The sequence below is a fragment of the Phoca vitulina genome, unplaced genomic scaffold (assembly GCF_004348235.1).
Source record: "Phoca vitulina isolate PV1807 unplaced genomic scaffold, GSC_HSeal_1.0 scaffold24, whole genome shotgun sequence".
Classification (NCBI taxonomy): domain Eukaryota; kingdom Metazoa; phylum Chordata; class Mammalia; order Carnivora; family Phocidae; genus Phoca; species Phoca vitulina.
In genome coordinates this window covers 11,377,172-11,398,738 of record NW_022589727.1, presented here as the reverse complement: position 1 = coordinate 11,398,738, position 21,567 = coordinate 11,377,172, and the positions used below count along the sequence as shown (strand labels likewise).

At 34.5% G+C, this 21,567-nt stretch overlaps 1 protein-coding gene across 3 annotated transcripts in view; it reads right to left on the bottom strand.

Annotated features, from left to right (window-relative positions):
• TRAPPC8 (trafficking protein particle complex 8) overlaps window positions 1–21,567 on the bottom strand; it is an 83,366-nt gene that overhangs the window by 13,946 nt on the left and 47,853 nt on the right. For all 3 annotated transcript variants that reach the window (XM_032421184.1, XM_032421185.1, XM_032421186.1), the window contains 9 exons: window positions 19,407–19,481; window positions 18,786–18,912; window positions 18,221–18,375; window positions 11,338–11,780; window positions 7,933–8,080; window positions 5,886–5,982; window positions 4,629–4,697; window positions 4,482–4,540; window positions 2,268–2,441 (listed from right to left, as the gene is read on the bottom strand). In XM_032421184.1, the coding sequence (XP_032277075.1) occupies window positions 2,268–2,441; window positions 4,482–4,540; window positions 4,629–4,697; window positions 5,886–5,982; window positions 7,933–8,080; window positions 11,338–11,780; window positions 18,221–18,375; window positions 18,786–18,912; window positions 19,407–19,481 (1,347 nt within the window). The remainder of the gene's footprint in view (window positions 1–2,267; window positions 2,442–4,481; window positions 4,541–4,628; window positions 4,698–5,885; window positions 5,983–7,932; window positions 8,081–11,337; window positions 11,781–18,220; window positions 18,376–18,785; window positions 18,913–19,406; window positions 19,482–21,567) is intronic.

Here is a 21,567-nt window from a genome sequence, read left to right as displayed (position 1 = left end):
ACTTCACTAAAGAAAATCTACCACTTTCTCAAATGAGTATGTGCTAAACTTATCTTAGATACTAGCCACAATCAACTTAATATCCTATTCTTTATTCTATTCAAACTTCCATTTTCTAGCCAAGGAGCATCATAGCTTAGTTTTCTTCTTCATGTAATCAGCAATACTAGTAGTAGTGGGCTGCTATTCAGGGCTGTTTTCCCCCCAGCCAAACTGTGGACTTAACAATTAATACAGAGTACAGATACATTACTCAAAATCTTGTCTCAGAAATACTTCAAATTGTTACAGGGCAGAAATCTGGAATGCAGCCACATACCTCAAGGGTCTAGTATACATTTAATGAGTGGTTGGTTTGCATTAAGGGGCAATACCACTGAGCCTGAAAATAGAAGCCTCTTGATCCTAAGCTTCAAGAAGATTTGATTTCAAGCTAAAAATGGGAAACTGATCTTTTTATTATTATACACCTAAATCAATTAAAGTACCATTTTGTTGAAATTTTATTGAAACTCATGCAAAAAAGAAAAAAAAACTCATGCCACCTTGGTTTTAAAAAAGTTTATTGTGTGATGTAGTAAAAAAGAATAGAGTATCTGAACCAATTTAAAAATACGTGTACTGGGGCGCCTGGGTGGCTCAGTTGGTTAAGCGACTGCCTTCGGCTCAGGTCATGATCCTGGAATCCCTGGATCGAGTCCCGCATCGGGCTCCCTGCTCGGCGAGGAGTCTGCTTCTCCCTCTGACCCTCCCCACTCTCATGTGCTCTCTCTCATTCTCTCTCTCTCAAATAAATAAATAAAATCTTTAAAAAAAAATTAAAAAAAATAAAAATACGTGTACTGATCATCTACTATGGGCATATCTCTATGTGAGCCCTTGTTTCAGACAACATAAAATCAAACCTTTCCACCCTGTTCAGGTGAATATCCTAGGGCAAGATCCTTAATTGCACTGTAGAACTGTCTTTTAAAAAATAATATGTAATTTTATTATATATTATATGTAACATAATCTATATGTAATTACAAATTCTTATAATACATGCATAAAATACAAAAGGGTGCACTGTGAGAAACAAGCCTCCTCTGTATTATAGTAAATAACTTTAAGGAAGACTAAAGTCTAAACCATCTCATTCTGGTCTGCCATGTGTGGATCTTATCTGGATGTGATTTTTAAAAACTTAAAATATTTTCAGGGTGCCTGGGTGGCTCAGTCTGTGGAGCCTCTGCCTTCAGCTCAGGTCATGATCTCAGGGTCCTGGGATCGAGTCCCGAATCAGGCTCCCTGCTCAGAGCTGAGTCGCTTCTCCCTCTCCCTCTGCCCCTCCCTGTTGTGCTCTGTCTCTCTCTCTCAAATAAATAAAATCTTTAAAAAAATAAAAACTTAAAATATTTTCAAATAATCTGGAAAAACTGAAAACAAACCAACAAATAGATAATAATTCAAAATTATTGTTAATTTGGTTGGGTGAGATAAAAAATACTCTGGGGTTATGTTATATAAGAGAGTCCTCATCTGCTAGAAGTAAATACAGAAGCATTTACAGATAAAATATTATGTTATTAAAAAAATACTACAGCAAAAAATAAAGGAAGGTAAAAATAAAACAAAGGAGAGGGGCTACTGGAATAGATGAAAAATGAATAGCAACATATTAATGACTATGGAGCCTGAGTAATGGGTACCTGAAGGTTCACAGTGCTATTTTTTCTCTTTCTGGTGTTTGAAAATGCCCATAATAAAGAGTTTAATAATGATACTTGTTTTCATGGAGCTTACTATATCTACAATGTTCTCAGTACCACTAAGAACTAACAGTAGTAACAAAGAAGAAAGTTATCTAATTTGAATGAATTCTTTCTCTAAGTAAAAAAAGTCATTATGGGGGGCGCCTGGGTGGCTCAGTCGGTTAAGTGTCTGACTTCAGCTCAGGTCATGATCTCAGGGTCCTGGGATCAAGCCCTGCATGAGGCTCCCCGCTCAGTGGGGAGTCTGCTTGTCTCTCTCCCTCTGCCCTTCCTCCCACTTATGCACGTACACTCTCTCTCTCTCCCTCAAATAAATAAATAAAATCCTAAAAAAAAAAAAAAAGAGATTTAAAAAGTCATTATGGAACTGTTAAAAAAAGTTATAAAATAACTTAAATATTGAAACTGAAAATTTTACACAGAAAAAATATAATACCAGCTTACATTTGTTCTTCAGCTTAAGGCTGAAGAATCTACAAGCAAGGCTTGCTGAAATAATTTAATAACACATACCTTCCATAATACGACAATATTCAAATCCACCTCACTGCACTTCTGAATTAATCTCACAGCATCCTCTATTGACTGTTTTTCTGCATGCACAGATGGCTGGGCTTGTGGTTTCTTTAATTCAGAAGATAAACTTCGGTAAAAGAAGTCTGCACATGGACTTGCTGAACTTATTATCTGTTAAAAGAAAATCATTTATCTACATAAATGTTTTCAACTAAATATACCCTACCAAAATTTATATTTCTCTATATATTTCTATATAACCAAAAGGCTTATTCAATAATTTCTTGTCAATTTGTCAGTACAGGGAGGCTGTAAAACACACGAAGACAGGTAAACACCTAAAATATTTGGTACACATTACCCTGAATCTTAAAGCTACTATCTCAAAGTAATTAAACTACACTGCCATGACATTAGGTTTGACCTTCCAAGTATCAAGGGAGGATAATGCGTAGTTCTAAGAAAATGCATAAAAAATAAATTACTGAAAAGTAATATTCTTTGTACTATTAAAATAACAGAAATATTTCTCATTCAAATACTTAGAACCCTAGACAACGTCCAATGAAACAGAATGCAAATGGAATTACTGGTCTTAATACAGTTTTTATACTTGAAGGGAGAGAACATGAAAAAAGAATTTTTAAAAAAATTTTAAATGGAATCAGAACTACAGGATTTCCTTTCACAGAATACTGTGTTTCATAGTAAAATCTCTATACTTAAGATTCCCTGCATTATAGGCTATATTACATAGATGCTAAGTTTCAAGTTAATTATTAAATATTAATAAATAGATGTTTTCCCCTTTAAGAGTGAACTATTTTCTGGTAAACAATTGTCCCTATAGGTTTCTCAGTAACCTGTAGTGCTTGGTGAGTTCTATTTATTCAACCAGATTCGTCAAAAGGGAAAATGTCTTTGTTTCTGCCTTCTTCAGTACTCCTATGTAAAATTATTTGGCAACAAATACAATAAAAATTACAATCTTAATATAACTTAAAGGTCTTAATTATGTCTCTAAAGATTTTAAGTTTCAAAAAGAAATGAACAGAACAAACAACTGAAATCATGAAACCTAAATTCAATCATTCAAGAGGCACAGTGTTGCCAAAAGTCACATTGTTTGGGAATTACTGGGCTTTTGGTACACTGAGATATTCTAAGTAACTATTTCTTCAAGTAGTCAAAAGACAGCCACAAAGAATGTGTCAGATGAAGGCAAATGATAAGAGAAATACAAAAGTGTAAGAATGTCTAGGATTATCAAAGAAAAAAACACAAAGAAGAAACAGTAACTGAAACAGTAGCAATAATAACAGTAACAGGGCACAACTACATGGAATTTTACACCCTTGGTCCAGTATTTCTCAAAGCTGGTTGAAAATGCACATTCCTAAACCCCACCCAAGACGTAATGAGCCATAATTTTTAGCGTTGGGGAGACAAAGCCTTCATTTTTACAAAATCTTCTAGATCAAAAATAGGGTCTGCAGACTGATAACCTCAACATCATCTAGGAGCTTATAAAAATTTATTATACATATTTTTTATTAAGTAAACTCTGTGCCCAATGTGGGCTTTAATTCATGACCCCAAGATCAAGAATCACATGTTCTACTGACTGCACCAGCCAGGTGCCCCAACTTATAGCAATTTAGACTCTCAGGTCCCATCCCAGGCCTACTGAATTAGAATCTGCATTTTAACAAGAGCCCCAGATACTCATATGTACAGTCTCTGAAAGTTTGAAAACCACTGCTCTAGGTGATTCTTACAAATAATTAAGTTGGATTATCACTGTCCTAGACAACATATTTAAAATCACAAAAAAGTTTATTATTTGGATGTCAGAACCATATGATACACCAAAATCCAGACGATTATCATCTTTATGTTCCACTGTGACCACTTTCCCTAATAAATAGGTTCCCTTGTATAATCCGGTTTCATTTTTTAATCCCAAGGATTATACTTTTTACACCTATGATGCTCTCAAAAGGAAGTTAGTTTACTAATTAAAATGGTATAATCCATATAGCATTTCTGCTCTGTTTTGAAACATGAAGATAAGCTGCAAAACCCAACAAAGTTGACATGTTCATCCACAAAAGATTCTGGGGATTACTAAATCAATAGTTTTGCCAAAATAGTCAGATATTCTAAAACTGTGACTTTTAAAATCAAATGCTACTGTGCTCATTTGCATACCTGTTCATTTCCAAAAATGATATCTGCAAAGGTATATTTTTCTGAGAACTGTGTGGCAACTGAAAAACAGGAAAACAAACTAATCAATATCATTGGCATGAAATATAAAATGACCCTTAGGAAAGTGTGAAAATAAAATGAATTTACCTTCTTTTTCCTTACATCGTATTGCCTTGAAGCAAAATTTTCCCTTCTCTCTACTGGCAAGTTTGGAATCTAGAAAGAAAAGAAAATTTCAAAGATCTTTCTTAGCTGCTTATGACACGGTAAAACCTTACTCATTCAAGCTTCCTTAGTCAAACTGAAAAATAATTCACAATTATAAATAATGTTTAATGAAAAAATCTTTCTTTTCATCTCCATAAAGCAAATTTCAGCTCTTAAAAAGGATGAAATTCAATTTTCTTGAAATACATGTTGGGGTGTGTGTGTGTGACATTACAGATAAACAGAAAAGTTTAAAAGATCAGAACCTGGGAACCAGGGAGCCCACAATCCCACCACTCTATCATTTCTTCATTTCCTTTCAGTATTTTTTCGTATGTATGATTTATATCAATATTATATGCACATACTGTGCTATGATGCATTTTCTCAGTATTGTAAACATTTTAAAAATGTTAACATATTTTAATGACTAAAAAATAGTCTGAGTTATAATTTACATTAAATCCACACTGAATTTTTCCATACTAAACATAACCTTGCAATACACTGCTCTGTTTTCAATGTATGGATTTTTATGTATTCTGAATTAATTCCTTTGTATGAATTCCAAAAATAAGGATTACCAAGACTAAAGAAGAGTTTAAACATTTTTATATTTTTTGAAATATACTGTACAATTCTCCAGAAAGAGCAAATATCATTTTGCTAGCTTCACTATACTCTTACAAACACTTGGCATTCTCATATTACTGCCAGGATAATAAACTGAAAGAAATATTCTGGAAACCAATTTGTCAATATATATCACAAGTATGCATATTCTGTTTGAGCATTATCTAGGTATGGAAATACATGGAAAAGTCAGTCACTACAGAGGTATCATTATACACAGAAAAACAGCAAAGAAAACAAAAAGAACCTTCCATATTCTAGTCTATGTGTTTCTGCATTGTTTGAAATTTTGAAAGTGATTATGTACTCAGGCACTGATTTTCCAATTGATTAAAGAAAATGCGAACAGAAAGATGTGGAAGGAAATAAAAAATGGGAAAGAATGAATTAAGAAAGGTAATTTGATTCACAGTCAAATACACTAATGAAAACACAATTGAATGCTTTAAAGTTAATTATTAAAAAGGTGCCAACAATCTTATGATATTATAGTACTACTCTGAAAAAAAAAATCAAGCAATGAAGATGTGAGAATTCACTATGAAGAAGGAAAAAGTCACAAACCTTTGTTTTCAGAGAGATTTACAGATTTCTGTAACTTCCAGTGTTTGCTACTACTTGATACTTGTACTATATGAAATTCCTTAACACCTGCTTCACTCTATCGAAGAGAAATAAGAGTCGTTCAGGATTTAGGAGCACAAACTTAGAGTGTTCTAATGAAAACAATATTCTGACACTGCTACCAAAGTACTGATTAACATAAGATGAAATTTTTATTTTGAAATAAACAATATACATTTCAGAAAGCTTAAGTTATTTAAATCCTTCCTTAAACATTCTTTTTTTTTTCTTTTAAGTAGGCTCCACACCCAGCATGGAGCCCAATGCCAGGCTTGAACTCACCACCTGAGATCAAGACCTGAGCTGAGATCAAGAGTCAGACATTTAACTGACCGAGCCATCCAGGCACCCTCTCCTTAAACGTTCTTAAAACAGAGAAGTCAACATTCTATCCAAAAACTGTATCTAACTATAATGTACACCAGTGGCAAATTTTAAAATACTGAAAGGTATTCAGTTATTAGAACCTATCGTAATGAGTTACTGGTAGTATTTACTAGACCAAACAGTATTTGTTATCAATTTTTTTTTTTGAAGATTTACTTACCTATTTTTAGAGAGAAGAGACAGAGAGTGCGTGTGCAAGCACGGAGGGGAGGGGCAGAGAGAGAGAGAGAGAAAGAGAAACTTAAGCAGACTCTGCCCTGAGCTTGGAGCCTGAGAGCAGAGCCTGAGCCTAAATCAAGAGTCAGAGGCTTAACCGACTGCACCACCCAGGCACCCCTTGTTGTCAATTTTGAATCAAAACTGTAGCATTTTCATTTCTTCTAATCTTTCTGAGATATCTCATTCTCACTAAGGCAAAAACAAACAACAAAAACAAATCAGAATCCCAATATACAGCCAATGCACATAAAGTTAAACTGTACATAATTTTTTATTCTCCTGAAATTATTAAAATCTTAAAATTTTAGGGACGCCTGGGTGGCTCAGTTGGTTAAGCATCTGCCTTCGGCTCAGGTCATGATCCCAGGATCCTGGGATCGAGTCCCACATCGGGCTCCTTGCTCAGCAAGGAGCCTGCTTCTCGCTCTCCCTGCAGCTCCCCCTGCTTGTGTGCTCTCTCTCTCTGACAAATAAATAAAATCTTTAAATAATAATAATAAAATCTTAAAATCTTATTTTTACAAATGTTACTTTCATTGAAGATCAGCAAAGTATTAGCATATAAACCCCAAATATCTTAAAAAGAAGCAACCTTACAAGTTTATGAAGCCAAAAGCAAAGGACATTCAGAATAACACTTCAAGTAAGTATTTGAACTAAATCAACCTGAAGCTAAGATCTTATTTTAATCATGAGATCTCAATTCCCTTCTTTAATATTCATTTTTATATTTAGAGTATTTAAACAGGAATGGTAAAATGTTTGAAATGCTTTATATGAAGAAAATGATACTCTCAGAAATGTGTAAGTGAAGGTTATCAAGTTAATATGGAATGTGAAATCCTAACACAACTTTGTAAATTTAGTTATATCAATAGATTCTCAATGGTGAGACTAGAAAGCACTTTATTAGATCTCTGTGGTACTGAATTACTCACATATGGGGCTATATATCATACGAATATATTAACGCCACCAGGTCCCTTTTAGACTTAAAATTACGAAGTTAGGGATGCCTGGGTGGCTCAGATAGTTAAGTGTCTGCCTTCGGCTCAGGTCATGATCTCAGGGTCCCGGGATCGAGTCCCGCATCGGGCTCCCCCTGCTCAGTGGGGAGCCTGCTTCTCCCTCTCCCTCGGCCTGCTGCTCCCCCTGCTTGTGCACCCCCTCTATATGACAAATAAATAAATAAAATCTTAAAAATATATATATAAAAAAAATTACAAAGTTAATGGAAAATTAAGATGTTTTCACACTGTTGTAGATGAACATTCCTAAATTCTTACCTTACGCTATCTTGTGGGGAAAAAAATCCTTCCCTAAAAATAAAGGAAACACTTTAATATAATTAAAAATAAAATTTAGTTTTAAACCAACTTACTGTATTGGTATTTTCCACATCCACAAAGACTAGCATATTGCCCCCTCGGCCCTCCTCATCTTCAAGAGAATTACTTCTGCAGACAGTAGCTCGTACATTCAAAGATCGGCTGGTACAAATAACTGCAGTGTGTCTTAATATTCTGTGACTGAAGAAATACAAAATTGCAAATTTAATGGAAGAACCTCTCCATGTGTTATGATTCTCTAATTCCAAACAAAGCTTTTAAAACCTAATTGCTCTCAGGACCATTTGTACTCTAAAACAAAAACAAAGAATATAATACAGTAAAATTATCTAGTTAGCATAACTTCATTTCAAATTCCTTCTTCTCAGTTTGGAAGGAAACTAATGGTCTCCCAGACTCTAGGCATGTCTGCTCACCAAACTCATCAGTATAGCACATGAAAATAATTTTCATGTAGCAATGTCCTGATTATGCCACTTCTCTGACAGTGGTTTCAAAGCAACTGATCCCCTATCAAGTAAACCCCAAACTTTCACCAGGCATTGAAGGCCCTCCACAATAGAGCTTTTTACATTTCAATGTTAATTCCTTTACTACTACTCTTTTTTAATATTACCTCTTAAATTTTTTTTTTTTTTTAAGTACAACTGAAATACAATGTCCTAGGAGTTTCAGGGATAAATCATATTGACTCAGTATTTGTATACACTATGAAATGATCCCTTTGATAAATCTCGTTACCGTGTCGTCATAAAAAGCTATTGTAATATTATTGACTATATTCCCTATACTATAGATTACATCCCCATGACTTATTTTAGAAAGTCTGTACCTCTTAATCCCCTTCACCTGTTTCACCCGCACCCCCAACCCCCTCCCCACTCTGATAACCAGCAGCTTCTTCCTTGTGTCTATGAGTCTGTTTCTGTTTTGTTTTTTCAGATTCCACATATAGGTGAAAAAAATATGGTCTTTCTGTGTCTTATTTTACTTAGCATAATACCCTCTAGGTCCACCCGTGTTATCACAAATGGCACAATTTCATTCTTTTTTATGGCTGAGTAACATTTGTGTGCGTGTGCGTGTGCACACACATGCCGCATTTTCTTTATCCTGATAGATGGGACACCTGGGTTGCCCCCATATCTTGGCTATTGTAAATACTACTGCCATGAACACAGGAGTGCATATGGCGGTTTTCTTTTCTTCAGGTAAATAACCAGAACTGGAACTGCTGGATCATATGGTAGTTCTATTTAGTTTTTTGAGGAACTTCTATACTGTTTTCCGTAAAGTGGCTGTACCAATTCACATTTCCACCAAGTGTCTGTGGGTTCCTTTTTCTCTACCACCTCACCAACACTTATTATTTTGTCTTTGATAATAGCCAATCTGACAAATTTGAGGTAATATCTCATTGTAGTTTTGATTTGCATTTCCCTGATTAGTGATGCTGAGCATCCTTTCATGTGCCTGTTGGCCATCTGTAGGTCTTTTGAAAAATGTGGACTTAGATCCCGTCCATTTTTTAATTTTTTATATTAAATTGTGTAAGTTCTCTATATATTTTTGATGCATGATTTGCAAATACCTTCTCCCATTCAGTAGGATGTCTTTTTGTTTTGCTGATGGTCTCCTTCACTGTGCAAAAGCTTTCTAGTTTGATGTGATCCCGTTTTAGTTTTTGTTGCCCTTGCCTGAGAAGACCCCCCAAAATATTGGTAAGATCAATGAATGTCAAAAAGCTCACTGCCTATGTTTTCTTCTAGAAGTTTTATGGTATCAAGTCTTACATTCAAGTCTTTAATCCATTTTGAATTTATTTTTGTGTATGGTATAAGATAATGGTCCAGTTTTCCCAATATCATTTATTGAAGAAATGATCTTCTCCACTGTATATTCTTACTTCTTTTGTCATAGATTTAATTGACCACATACACATACATTTATTTCTGGGCTCTCTATTCTGTACCATAGATCTGTGTCTATTTTTGTGCCAGTATCATACTGCAGTGATTACTATAGCTTTGTAGTACAGTTTGAAATTAGGCAGCATGATAGCTCCAGCTTTATTCTTCTTCCTCAAGATTACTTTGACTATTTGGGGTCTTTTGTGGTTCCATACAAATTTTAGGATTCTTTGTTCTAGTTCTGTAAAACATGCCATTGGTATTCTGATGGGGATTACATTGAATCTGTAGAGTGCTTTGGGTAGTATGAACATTTTAACAATATTAATTCTTCCAATCCATGAACACAGTATATCTTTCCATTTATTTGTGTCATCTCAATTTCTTTCATCAATGTAAAAGACCTCCTTGGTTAAATTTATTCCTAGGTATTCTTTTTTATGCAACTGTAAATAGGACTGTTTTCTTAATTTCTCCGATAGTTCATTATAGAACTATAGAAATGCAATCGATCTCTATATGTTAATTTTGTATCCTACAACTCTACTGAATTCATTTATTAGTTCTAATAGTTTCCCCTTTACTTCTTTTACACATATTTTACACTGTGATCAAACTAACTATATTCGGTTTATATTTCCTAATTTACAAATCTTCATTTATATATAGTTACTCCCTGGAATACCCACTACTTTCTTGCCTATCCCCCTTGATATCCAAATTCTGAAATCTTTACTTTCTTCGGAAGCTCATTTCACCACTACTATATTCCACAAAGCCTTCCCTGACTGCTTGGTCAGAGTATGCTCTATTGTCTTCTGAAGGAGAATTAATATTTATTGAGCATCTAAAATGTCCCCATGCTTATAAGTACTGTATCATTTTGTCCTCACAGTAAGTCTTAGAAGATATTTTAAATATTCCATTAATAAATGGAGTAACACAATTATTCCTAGTTAATTTTATAAAAATGACAACAGCATTATCATAAATAAAATAATATGTTGTTTAATAATATATAGGCCACCGACCCTTGTGAGCACCAAGGTTTGATTTCTTCAGTGACCCTCATTATAACACTACCCTAATCATCTATTCTACAAATATATACCTTTTTCCCCATACATTCTCAGGGGTCAGGAGAGGGCACAAGAGAAAAGGAAGGGTAAAACAAAATAATTTTCTTGAAACAGGATGACTATAGCAGGTTGTCTTCATATACAAATGGTACCTGTGAATTTCATTATTATGTGGTAACTTTGGCCAGAGTACTTAGTTGTATCAAAGAATCATGAAGTTTATAGATAGAAGCCACTAAAAAGATTAAGGTAGCCTCATTTTTTCTACTTTTGGCTACTCAGAACTTATATTAGGGACAAGCTCAAATATAAACATCATGTATAATTTGGAAGGGCATAATTTCTTAACAAACGATGACATGTGTTAACAAATATCAAAATGTTTATTTGAATTTGTGCACATACATTAAACACAGAGGTTAAATCAAGAAAGTTTTATAATACTCACTGTATTTTAGGCTGCTTTTTCACACTTTCATAGTAAAACAAAAAGTTAATTTCATGGACACCTTCTTCATCTGGCCCACGTAACCACATTGGTAGCTGAACTGAAGCTCCAGGCAGAAGAATGGCGTCAGGAAGGGGAACAGGAATCACCTCTGGCTGACTCCCTATGCCAATGCCAAAGTCTACAGAGGAAGCTGACGATATGAGTGCTGTACACACAGAGGTAGAATCTGTCACAACAGTCTTGTAAGCACTACAGTTCTCAGAAGCTGAGGGACTTAGCGGTGTTAGAACAGCTGTGTTACCACCAAAAGTAAAGAATTCTGGACGTTTAGAAACAACCTTCAATCCAGTAAGAGGACATTTGCTGACATTGACAAATTCTACATATGCTTTTCGGATTTCTCCACAGAGGAGCCCTGTAGGAAAATGTATAAAGAACACCTGCATTGGAGGGAAAAAATATTATTATACTGTCTGTTAAAAATTCCGAACCTCTAGTGAAAAACAATTTAAGATGCTGTATTTCTTTACAAAAGGTTTACAATTATTAATTCTCTTTGATATCTCCCTGAATATATGGCAATTAACAACTCCATTTTAGAAAAGATGAGACAGAGACCAATGTTATTCAGTAGCAGATTGCAGAGTTATGAATTAAAAATAAAACATCAGTGACAAGTGAGCTATCAACAAAACTTTGACAACTGTGTAGACTATGGACAAGTTACAAGTAATTTAACATGGCTATGTAAATTAAATGATTATCAGTTGAAAAGCCCTTATCAATGTCAACTTGAAAAATAATTCAACTATTTTTTATACATCATTAAGATGCAAAGATACACCAGAGATCTTAAAAGGGAAGAATGTACAGATCCATGATTCCATATCCATAATTTTAAAACCCAAAAAGCTCTGAACAACCTCAAACTTTTAGTAACTCACATGGGAATGAAACCTGATCTAACAAAAGCGTTTTATACCCTTTCCCATTCAGTAAGACATTCATGTGGTTCACTCATGCAATATTAATGTGCTTGATTTCCAGATGCTACCACAAACCCAAAAGGGGTTATATAACACTTTGGATATAAACACACACACACACACACACACACACACACACACACACACACTTTCTAAAAATTAAGGATAAAAAAATGATTTTCAACACACATCTGGCCTCAGGATTTCAGATAAGTGAATGTGAAGCTGTACTAGAGAGGTAGAAATATGGGCTAACAAAATCACCTAGTAAGTTATTTGCATTTAAAAGATGCTTAAGTGTAAATGTCAGAAGTACACACACAGTATCTAAGAAAGGAGGAATATAAAGGTACAAGTATGAGGAAAAAAAGGTTTAATAAAGTTATGGCTGGCAGTCCCACAGGAGTTATTAAAATCCAGTGGAAATACTTATGTTTCTTTCTTTTTTAAGATTTTATTTATTTATTTGTTTGTTTGAGAGAGAGTGAGAGAGCACGAGTAGGGGGCGGGGAGAGGGAGAAGCAGGCTCCCTGCCAAGCAGGGAGCCCGACTCGGGGCTTGATCCCACGACCCCGGGACCATCATCTGAGAAGAAGGTAGACGCCTAACCGACTGAGCCACCACCAGAAATACCTATGTTTCTTAATCTAAATTTAAATGGAAATTCACTATGGCCATAGTCTTACGGAAGAAGATAAATTCTGTGGACATCAGAAGCTTTAAAAACAGGTATGAGAAAATAAGGAATTAATGTAGAAATCTAAAACTAGGTTAAAAAGAAGAAAAACAGGCATAGGATTAAAGACACTGAGTATGTACTGATTAGCCAGTGTCAAATAAACTTAGTCAAATAAGTTAAAATTTGTGAAGGAATATAAATTTTGAGATGATATGTCAAAAACAGTTGAAAGAGTACCAAAAAGACACACTAAAATACACAGACACCTGAATACCATCAAGAAGGCTAAGGCATTGGTAAAATGGGAAGGGTGCTGGAATTAGCAGAACAGTGATGCACCATGTGTAGATCTTCATCCTCACTCTTGTCTTGGTAAACACATCTTAAGAGATTATTTCATCAGACACTAGACTGGTCACTTCTTTCACTACTCCCTTAAACACTTTGAATTGTATAAAATACTTCTGACATAAGGTATTAGAAATAGGAATATTCCATGAAATCTCTTACCAATATTAATGTCTACCATTGTTGACCCAAATATAATAAAAGGTCTTTTTAACTGACTTCATACTGTGGTTTGTTGGATTAACCAATTTCTCTAGCATCTTAGTAGAAAATACTGAGTAATGTTTAAGGAAGTGAGCATTAGTGACTTGAGGCTTTCTACTATGCCCTCCTTCTTCTCCTTATCAAGAGTTACTATTTATTCCCAAACTTGCTTAATTAAATTATTATGTAAACTGCTTCTATCTTTGCCTGAAAGTATTGATTTCATTTTTAAATAAACTCTACTCTAGATATATATTGTACTTAAACTGCTTAACAACGATCTTTAGATTCTCACTCTAATGAAACCAAAACTGGAAACTTAAAATGACAACTTATGGATGTGGGTGAATGCGTGAAAGACAAACAAAATTCATATTAGGAAACCTGTGCCAATACAAAGAACTCACAGAAAAGGCCTCTGACCTAAATCCACCCGCCCCTTCAAAATAGTGAATAAATGTGTACATTTGTATGTTTTCTTAAGGTAAAATATTTAGGGTATGGACCTATTGTGGTTTTTTTGTTATTCACTTTACAAGCTTTTTTGTTTAATCAACAAAACACCAGTTATTATGTAGAGTAAGAGGTCCTCTGTTAAAATACCCTCTTCAAGGAGAACTGCATCTATAACAATAAAGTTTTTTAAAAACTCATTGTGGTATACAAGAAGAAAAATTAAGTACAGAACTAGCAGTATAAAAAACAAATTTTAAAACTACTGAGTTAAATAGATTTAAAATCATACATCATCTGGTTCAACTTACCCCATTTCATAAGAAAAGAAACTTTCCAAGGTCAGATAATTAGAGACGGGGCTTAGAAAGAAGTCTAAAAGTAAGCCTCTACACATAATATGTCATCTGAGAAGTACTGCACTTAAAAACCATTTGTACTCGGGCGCCTGGGTGGCTCAGTTGGTTAAGCGACTGCCTTCGGCTCAGGTCATGATCCTGGAGTCCCGGGATCGAGTCCCACATTGGGCTCCCTGCTCAGCAGGGAGTCTGCTTCTCCCTCTGACCCTCCTCCCTCTCATGCCCTCTGTCTCTCATTCTCTCTCTCTCAAAAAAAAAAAAAAAAAAAAAAAAACCATTTGTACTTTTACCAATCTTTTTTTTTTTTTTTAAGATTTTATTTATTTATTTAAGGGAGAGAGACACAGCGAGAGAGGGAACACAAGCAGGGGGAGTGGGAGAGGGAGAAGCAGGCTTCCCGCGGAGCAGGGAGCCCAATGCGGGGCTCAATCCCAGCACCCTGGGATCATGACCTGAACCGAAGGCAGATGCTTAATGACTGAGCCACCCAGGCGCCCCTACTTTTACCAATCTTACAAAGACCATCGTAATATGGTACAATGAAAATTATAAGCTAGTAAAATCATAAAAATGGAGTATTTTGGTGTCCTCTACTGTCTGATCTCAATTTAACCAGAGTAGCCAGAATCTTCCCTTTTGAAAGTAAGCTCTAGCAAATTCTTACGTATAGAATTCCAAGCAAACTGTTTATTAATTAGTGATTTCTAACCTAAAATTATGACTAAACCTAAAATAAAATTTGGATCCCAACTCATTTCAATCCATCTTCAGCCTTAGAACTCCTAGGTGTAGCAATGCAAATCATAATAAAAATCCCATGCATTACTATGGGAACTTGACAAGTTTGGATAAAATGGCGCAAGTATTAAGAAAAAAAAAATTAAAGATTATGAGAAAGATTTGGTTAAGAAAAATGATAAAGCAAGAATATAGTATTGACACAGAGAGATGAGGAACTATGATCAAGCAGAATAGGTTATCATCCAAAAAAACCCCCAAAACCAAAAAACAGGTATGCATACTTTCAGGATATTTAATAGTGTATTAGAAAGAAGGTATAGTGAGTTGCCAATATTCAATTAATGGTAATTAGGACCAGGAACAAATAAAGTTTGATTCCCTACCCCTAGACATTCAGAAGAGTATTATTCTCTTGGATTTAAAAAAGAACACAGACATTAAAAAATAAAACTATAAAAGTTTTGACTATAGAAGTCTCTGTAAGTCTAAAATTCAGAAGCAACAAAGGACAATCAGATAGGACTTCATGTATGTCAAAAATCTTAACATGGTGAGGGCGCCTGGGTGGCTCAGTCGTTAAGCGTCTGCCTTCGGCTCAGGTCATGATCCCAGGGTCCTGGGATCGAGCCCCACGTCGGGCTCCCTGCTCCGCAGGAGGCCTGCTTCTCCCTCTCCCACTCCCCCTGCTTGTGTTCCCTCTCTCACTGTGTCTCTCTCTGTCAAATAAAGAAATAAAATCTTTAAAAAAAAAAAAAAAAAATCTTAACATGGTGAAAGACACCAAATCAATATGTGTGAAATATTTATCAACCAGAAACTAGCACTGAAGTCAGTCTATAAGTCTTCTATTTGCCCTACACAACTCTTTAAATGAAACATAATTAAGCAAGTGTAAAACTTGGGCAGAATATACGCAGCTCAGCAATAACCTCCCCTCAACACACACACACGCCACCTTTTCATGAATATACCTACCCTGCCCCCACTATAGGTATAGGATTAGTGCCCATAAAAATCATCCGATGAGAAAAGGGAAATGATAGCCAATTCAAAGGATATCAACAGGTAATCATATAGACATATGGAAGGAAAAAAATCATATGAACTAAAAACACAAAGACTGATCATTTTAGCAGACATTAGAGAAATGTAAATAAAGAATGTCATTTTTATGTGGCGCCTGGATGGCTCAGTTAAGCATCTGCCTTAGGCTCAGGTCATGATCGCAGGGTCCTGGGATTGAGACACACATTGGGCTCCCTGCACTGCGGGAGGCCTGCTTCTCCCTCTCCCACTCCCCCTGCTTGTGTTCCCTCTCTCACGGTGTCTCTGTCAAATAAATAAATAAAATCTTTAAAAAAAAAATGTTTTGGGGCGCCTGGGTGGCTCAGTCGTTAAGCGTCTGCCTTCGGCTCGGGTCATGATCCCAGGGTCCTGGGATCGAGCCCTGCATCGGGCTCTCTGCTCAGCGGAAAGCCTGCTTCTCCCTCTCCCACTCCCCCTGCTTGTGTTCCTTCTCTCGCTGTGTCTCTCTGTCAAATAAATAAATAAAATCTTCCAAAAAAAAAAAAATGTTTTTCACCAACCTAATTCACGAAAGTTAAAAAAAAAAAAAAGATCATATCCAGTATGGCATAGATGTGAGGCAAAGGATTCCCATTCTCAAGCAAAGTGCAAATTGCTATAGCCTTGCTGAAGGTAATTTTGTAGTATGTTGCAAAATGTTTTATTTATATACCCTTTGACCCAGCAACTCCATTTTGGTCTAAACTAGAACATGGACAACATATATACATAATGTGACTTACTGAAGAACTGTCAGTAATGAAAAACCAGAACTACACTCATCAACAGATAAATGGTTAAAATACATTATGATATATCTAAATAAAGAATGCCATATGTAGGTGTAAAAAAAAGAATTTTTACTGAATGAAAACAAAGACCAAGCAAGTAAGGGTAAAATGTGCAGTATGATTCCATTTATAATTACTAAAACTATATATGAGTGTACAATGAAAGGCCTGAAAAGAGAAACACCAATTTAATATCACCAGCACTTTTATTTTTTATTTATTTATTTATTTTTTTTAAAGATTTTTTATTTATTTATTTGAGACAGAGAGAATGAGAGAGAGAGCACATGAGAGGGGGGAGGGTCAGAGGGAGAAGCAGGCTCCCCGCCGAGCAGGGAGCCCGATGCGGGACTCGATCCAGGGACTCCAGGATCATGACGTGAGCCGAAGGCAGTCGCTTAACCAACTGAGCCACCCAGGCGCCCTCACCAGCACTTTTAGAAGGAAAACTTGAGGATGCAGGCAGACAGATCTCCTGCCAGTGTTTGTAACACTGCATGACCCTGCCATTAGTTTGCCTCTCAGGTAGACAACTGATCCAAGGTAGGCCAGATTCCTCTCCCAGAAACGTGAAATTTGTAATAAAGTGGCACAAAGACTAGAAAAGTTGTTTGACTAAGGTCATATCAAAAGTAATGCTTTCTAAAGGCTTACAAACATTTGCTGCTACATTTCCTGGAGGTGCCAAGTCCTTCTTCTTTGAGACTTATCGTTCTATAATACTTCAGTTTCTCAAAGATGTTCCAATAACCTTCAACTAAATAATAAACATTTTCTCTTTTTTGGCTTATGCTACATCTAGCCATCAGTTTCTATCTTCTGTAACTAAAAAAGCTTTAACTTAGAGGCACGAAAGTAGGGTGAGGTGGGAAACAGAGAGAATGAAGGGAATATTGTTTTTTAATCATATATTTATCTATTTTGCTCAAACTTTTTATAAGCATTAATTCCCATATTGTTTTTGTACCTTATCAAAAAAAAGCCATTGATTTTAATAAACAAAGTCATTGATTTTATTAAACAAAGTGTCCTTTAAATGTATTTTCTCAATTTCCATTAATATTTTGAGGTTTATATTTTATAACCTGGCTGTGATTTATCTTTGTGAATTAGATCTATTAAACCTAGCTTAATAATAAAAAGTATAGTTCAATGTAATATCATTAACTTCAAAGTCTAAGATTACTTTATTGAAAATATTATCTGACCTTATAGACAATTTATTAATCCATGAAATTTTAAAAAGTGAAATACCTCCAATAGTGGCATTTCCTCCGTGATAATGGGATCTAAACGTCGATCAGGACCATATTTAATAGATGTTTTCTCTTCTTTTGTATTGTTAAGTCGAGGACCTTGAATTTCTAAATCCTGTCTCCCTCGGACTGACATACTCAAGGAATGTTTTCCTGAAACAAAAAACAGTCAATGCCCTAGAGTAATTTGATATGTTAAATGACATCAATTTAGCTTGAATACTGTAACTTTCAGATTATTTCTAGAAAAATCCTAAATAATTACTGAGTAGCATGGTTAATCAAAGAATTAAGAGTACTTTATTTTTATGTTTAACCACATCTACTGTATGCTGATTAATTTCTCATTAGGATTTACTTATTTTGCAGATATAAAATACATTAGAAGGGAATAAAGTTTATTTTTGAAGCAATGGCAGAGTTTAAAATAACCCAAATAATCTGACTAAATGCCTTTGTTAATGCACATTAAACCTATTTTAAAAACACCTCATTTTCATTCATTTATTCTATGGAGATTTAATTATTAGTTTTGTATCTGTTTAGCAATGCTATAGTTTTACCTGTGTGACATCTAGGAAGAGCATCAATGCCATCTACTGTCACGCAGCCCTGAATAGTGCCAAGATTATAAACAACTCCCAGAATATGCAGCTCCCCTATGTGATGGGGAAAGAGCTTTAGTCTTGCCTGTGGAGACATTTAAGTCACTCTTATTATCTGTTTTCATAGTATCTTAAATAGCGCAATACCTAAATTTTGTAATACTGCAAAAATATAAATTCATGACCTAAACTTTTGAATAATCAATTAATTTCTTATATGGGAAAGCATTTTCTTCAAAAGAAAATCTGTAAACAGGCCTGGATCTTCATTAACACTTCCAAGTCAACAAAAACCAAAATATTCTGGTCAAGCAAATATTATATGAAATTATCACACTGACCGCCTTCAAAAAAGCAAAAACTTTCCACCAGGCTTCTTTGGAAATTAACAAACCAAAGACCACTGCAAATCTACTCTTCCCACCAATTTCCTCTTGTGCAATTCCTGTTTCCCAATCTTCCAAATTTTACCTTTTAAGAAAACTAGAATATAAAACAAACTGAATAAATTGATTTTTAAAATTTGTTTGCATCTTACTTTTTGAAAGGCTTAAGACAAAAAAATAATAAAATAGTTACCACTTTAGATTCTTCACTATTAATTAAAAATTCTGAAATAACTTCAGTTCCAATCATTTCAGGTTCACCCGTTACCTGAAAAATAAGTTATTTTGTAAAACATACATTCTAATGAATAAAGTATCAGTATATTAACATTCCTATATGTCAGTACTTAAGAACAATAACAATAATTATAGTTAGTATTTACTAGGTTCTTACTATGTGCTAAGCAAGATGCAAAGTGTTTTACTTTCACACCTGGAGTAAACCCACGCAAGTAGCAGAATGCATGATATATACATTTTTTCATTTCATTCAGTCCAATTCAAGTGAGGGGGGGTAAGTGACCTACTCTAAGTTGCAGCCAAGAGGATAAAACTTCAAGAGATAAAGTTCAGTTACTAATGGTCAACAATGGCCAAAATGGCCATTTAATCTTACAATCAGAGCAAATTTCCCCATTTTGTACTCTGACTAGCCTCTCTTTCCAAATTGGCCAATTACACAAAGTAATGGCACCTAAGCAAGATGCATAAAAGACTGGTGGATAATAAGGGCAGTAAGAGAGAGCAAAAAAAGGCCTGTGGCCTCCAAACCAAGGACTTCTGTAACAATCTCTGGTCATGTAACAAAGCAGAGTTAACTGACTTACACTTGGGGTAAAGCTGGTCCTCATAAACACTGTTTTACTTTTACCATGAAGTTAGTTATTTCACACAATAAATAAAAATTACATTTCCCTAAGTTCCATTTCAGCATCTTAATCCATCAGCAGAAGCTTATGAAGAAATCCAAAGAGTTTGAAATTTACAGCAAAAAGTGTAACTTAATTATACACAATGAAAATTTTCACTCAACTTTAATAAACCTCCTTTAAAATCTAATATATTAAACAGACTAATATATTTTAAAAAGCTAATGGATCTTTAAAAAAAACTTTCCCAAGAGTAAACAGTTTATATGCTTCTAATTTGTATTCCAGACATCTAAAAAACATTAGAAAAATTCATAAAGTTGCTAAAATTCCAGTCAGAATAGAGCCTACAAAATCTCAATCTTTCAAATTATTCACAATGAGTGTAAATAATCACAAAATGTCTTTAATGGACTTAACTAACAAGACTTTAAATAAGGCAATCTTTAAAAATCAAAACACTTCAAGAAAAATAATTTATACTAAAGTTAGTATGACATACATCTTCTTTCAAGTTCTCCTTCCATAAATCAGTGCCAAAATGTTGGGATATTTCCCAGTTCCAAAATAATATTTACCACATTTCTAAAACATATAGTTAGGTGTATAAAAAAGCTAAAGTTATAGAGTAGATATTGGTGAATAACATATAAATGGGTAAAGAATGTACTGTCCCAGTTCTTTCTGCTACAATCAGCTTAGTAACAAAAATTATTTGTTCAAGTCATTCCCGCTTCAAAAATAACTATCCTAGATAAAGAGCTTACTACAGACCTGAATAAGAAAAGAAAAAGATACATATATATAAAGACAATCCACAAAAAAAGGAAATACAAGAACTTCAACTTCACCAGAAATTAATGACATGGAAAATAATAAAGTAAAATAGCATTTTTCTTACCTATCAAATCAGTAAGATTTTTTTTTTTAATAAATAAGAATACTTAATGCTGCAAAGATGATATGCAACCCCATGTGCTGTTAGTGAAAAGCTTGTTGGTATGACCTTTTGGGAAACTAATAGAGTACCAAAATACTTATTCCCTAAAATGTTTTAACTTCATGCCCAGGAATCTTTACTACAGAATTTATCAGGATAAAAAACTATACACCCAAATTTTCACCACTGTATTATGATGATAGTAAACAAATGGAAACTTCTAAAACTACTATCAGTGGAGAGATATTAGAAGAGCTTACAGGTCATCCATGATGGAATATTATAAAGAAATGAAATATTGAGACATTTTAATATCAAAATATGTATATGAATCAACAGAATGAAAAAAAACGAACATACACAATATGATAGAATCCCAAATATGAGAGCAAACATACAAATGGAAATGACTAGGAAGATACAGAAAAGTGTTAAAGTGGTTATTTCTAAATACTGAGAAGACAGTTTTATTTTTATTCCTTATGTTTTTTGTATACTCATTTTCAACAATAAGCATATGTCATACTTTTTATAACTAGGGCAAA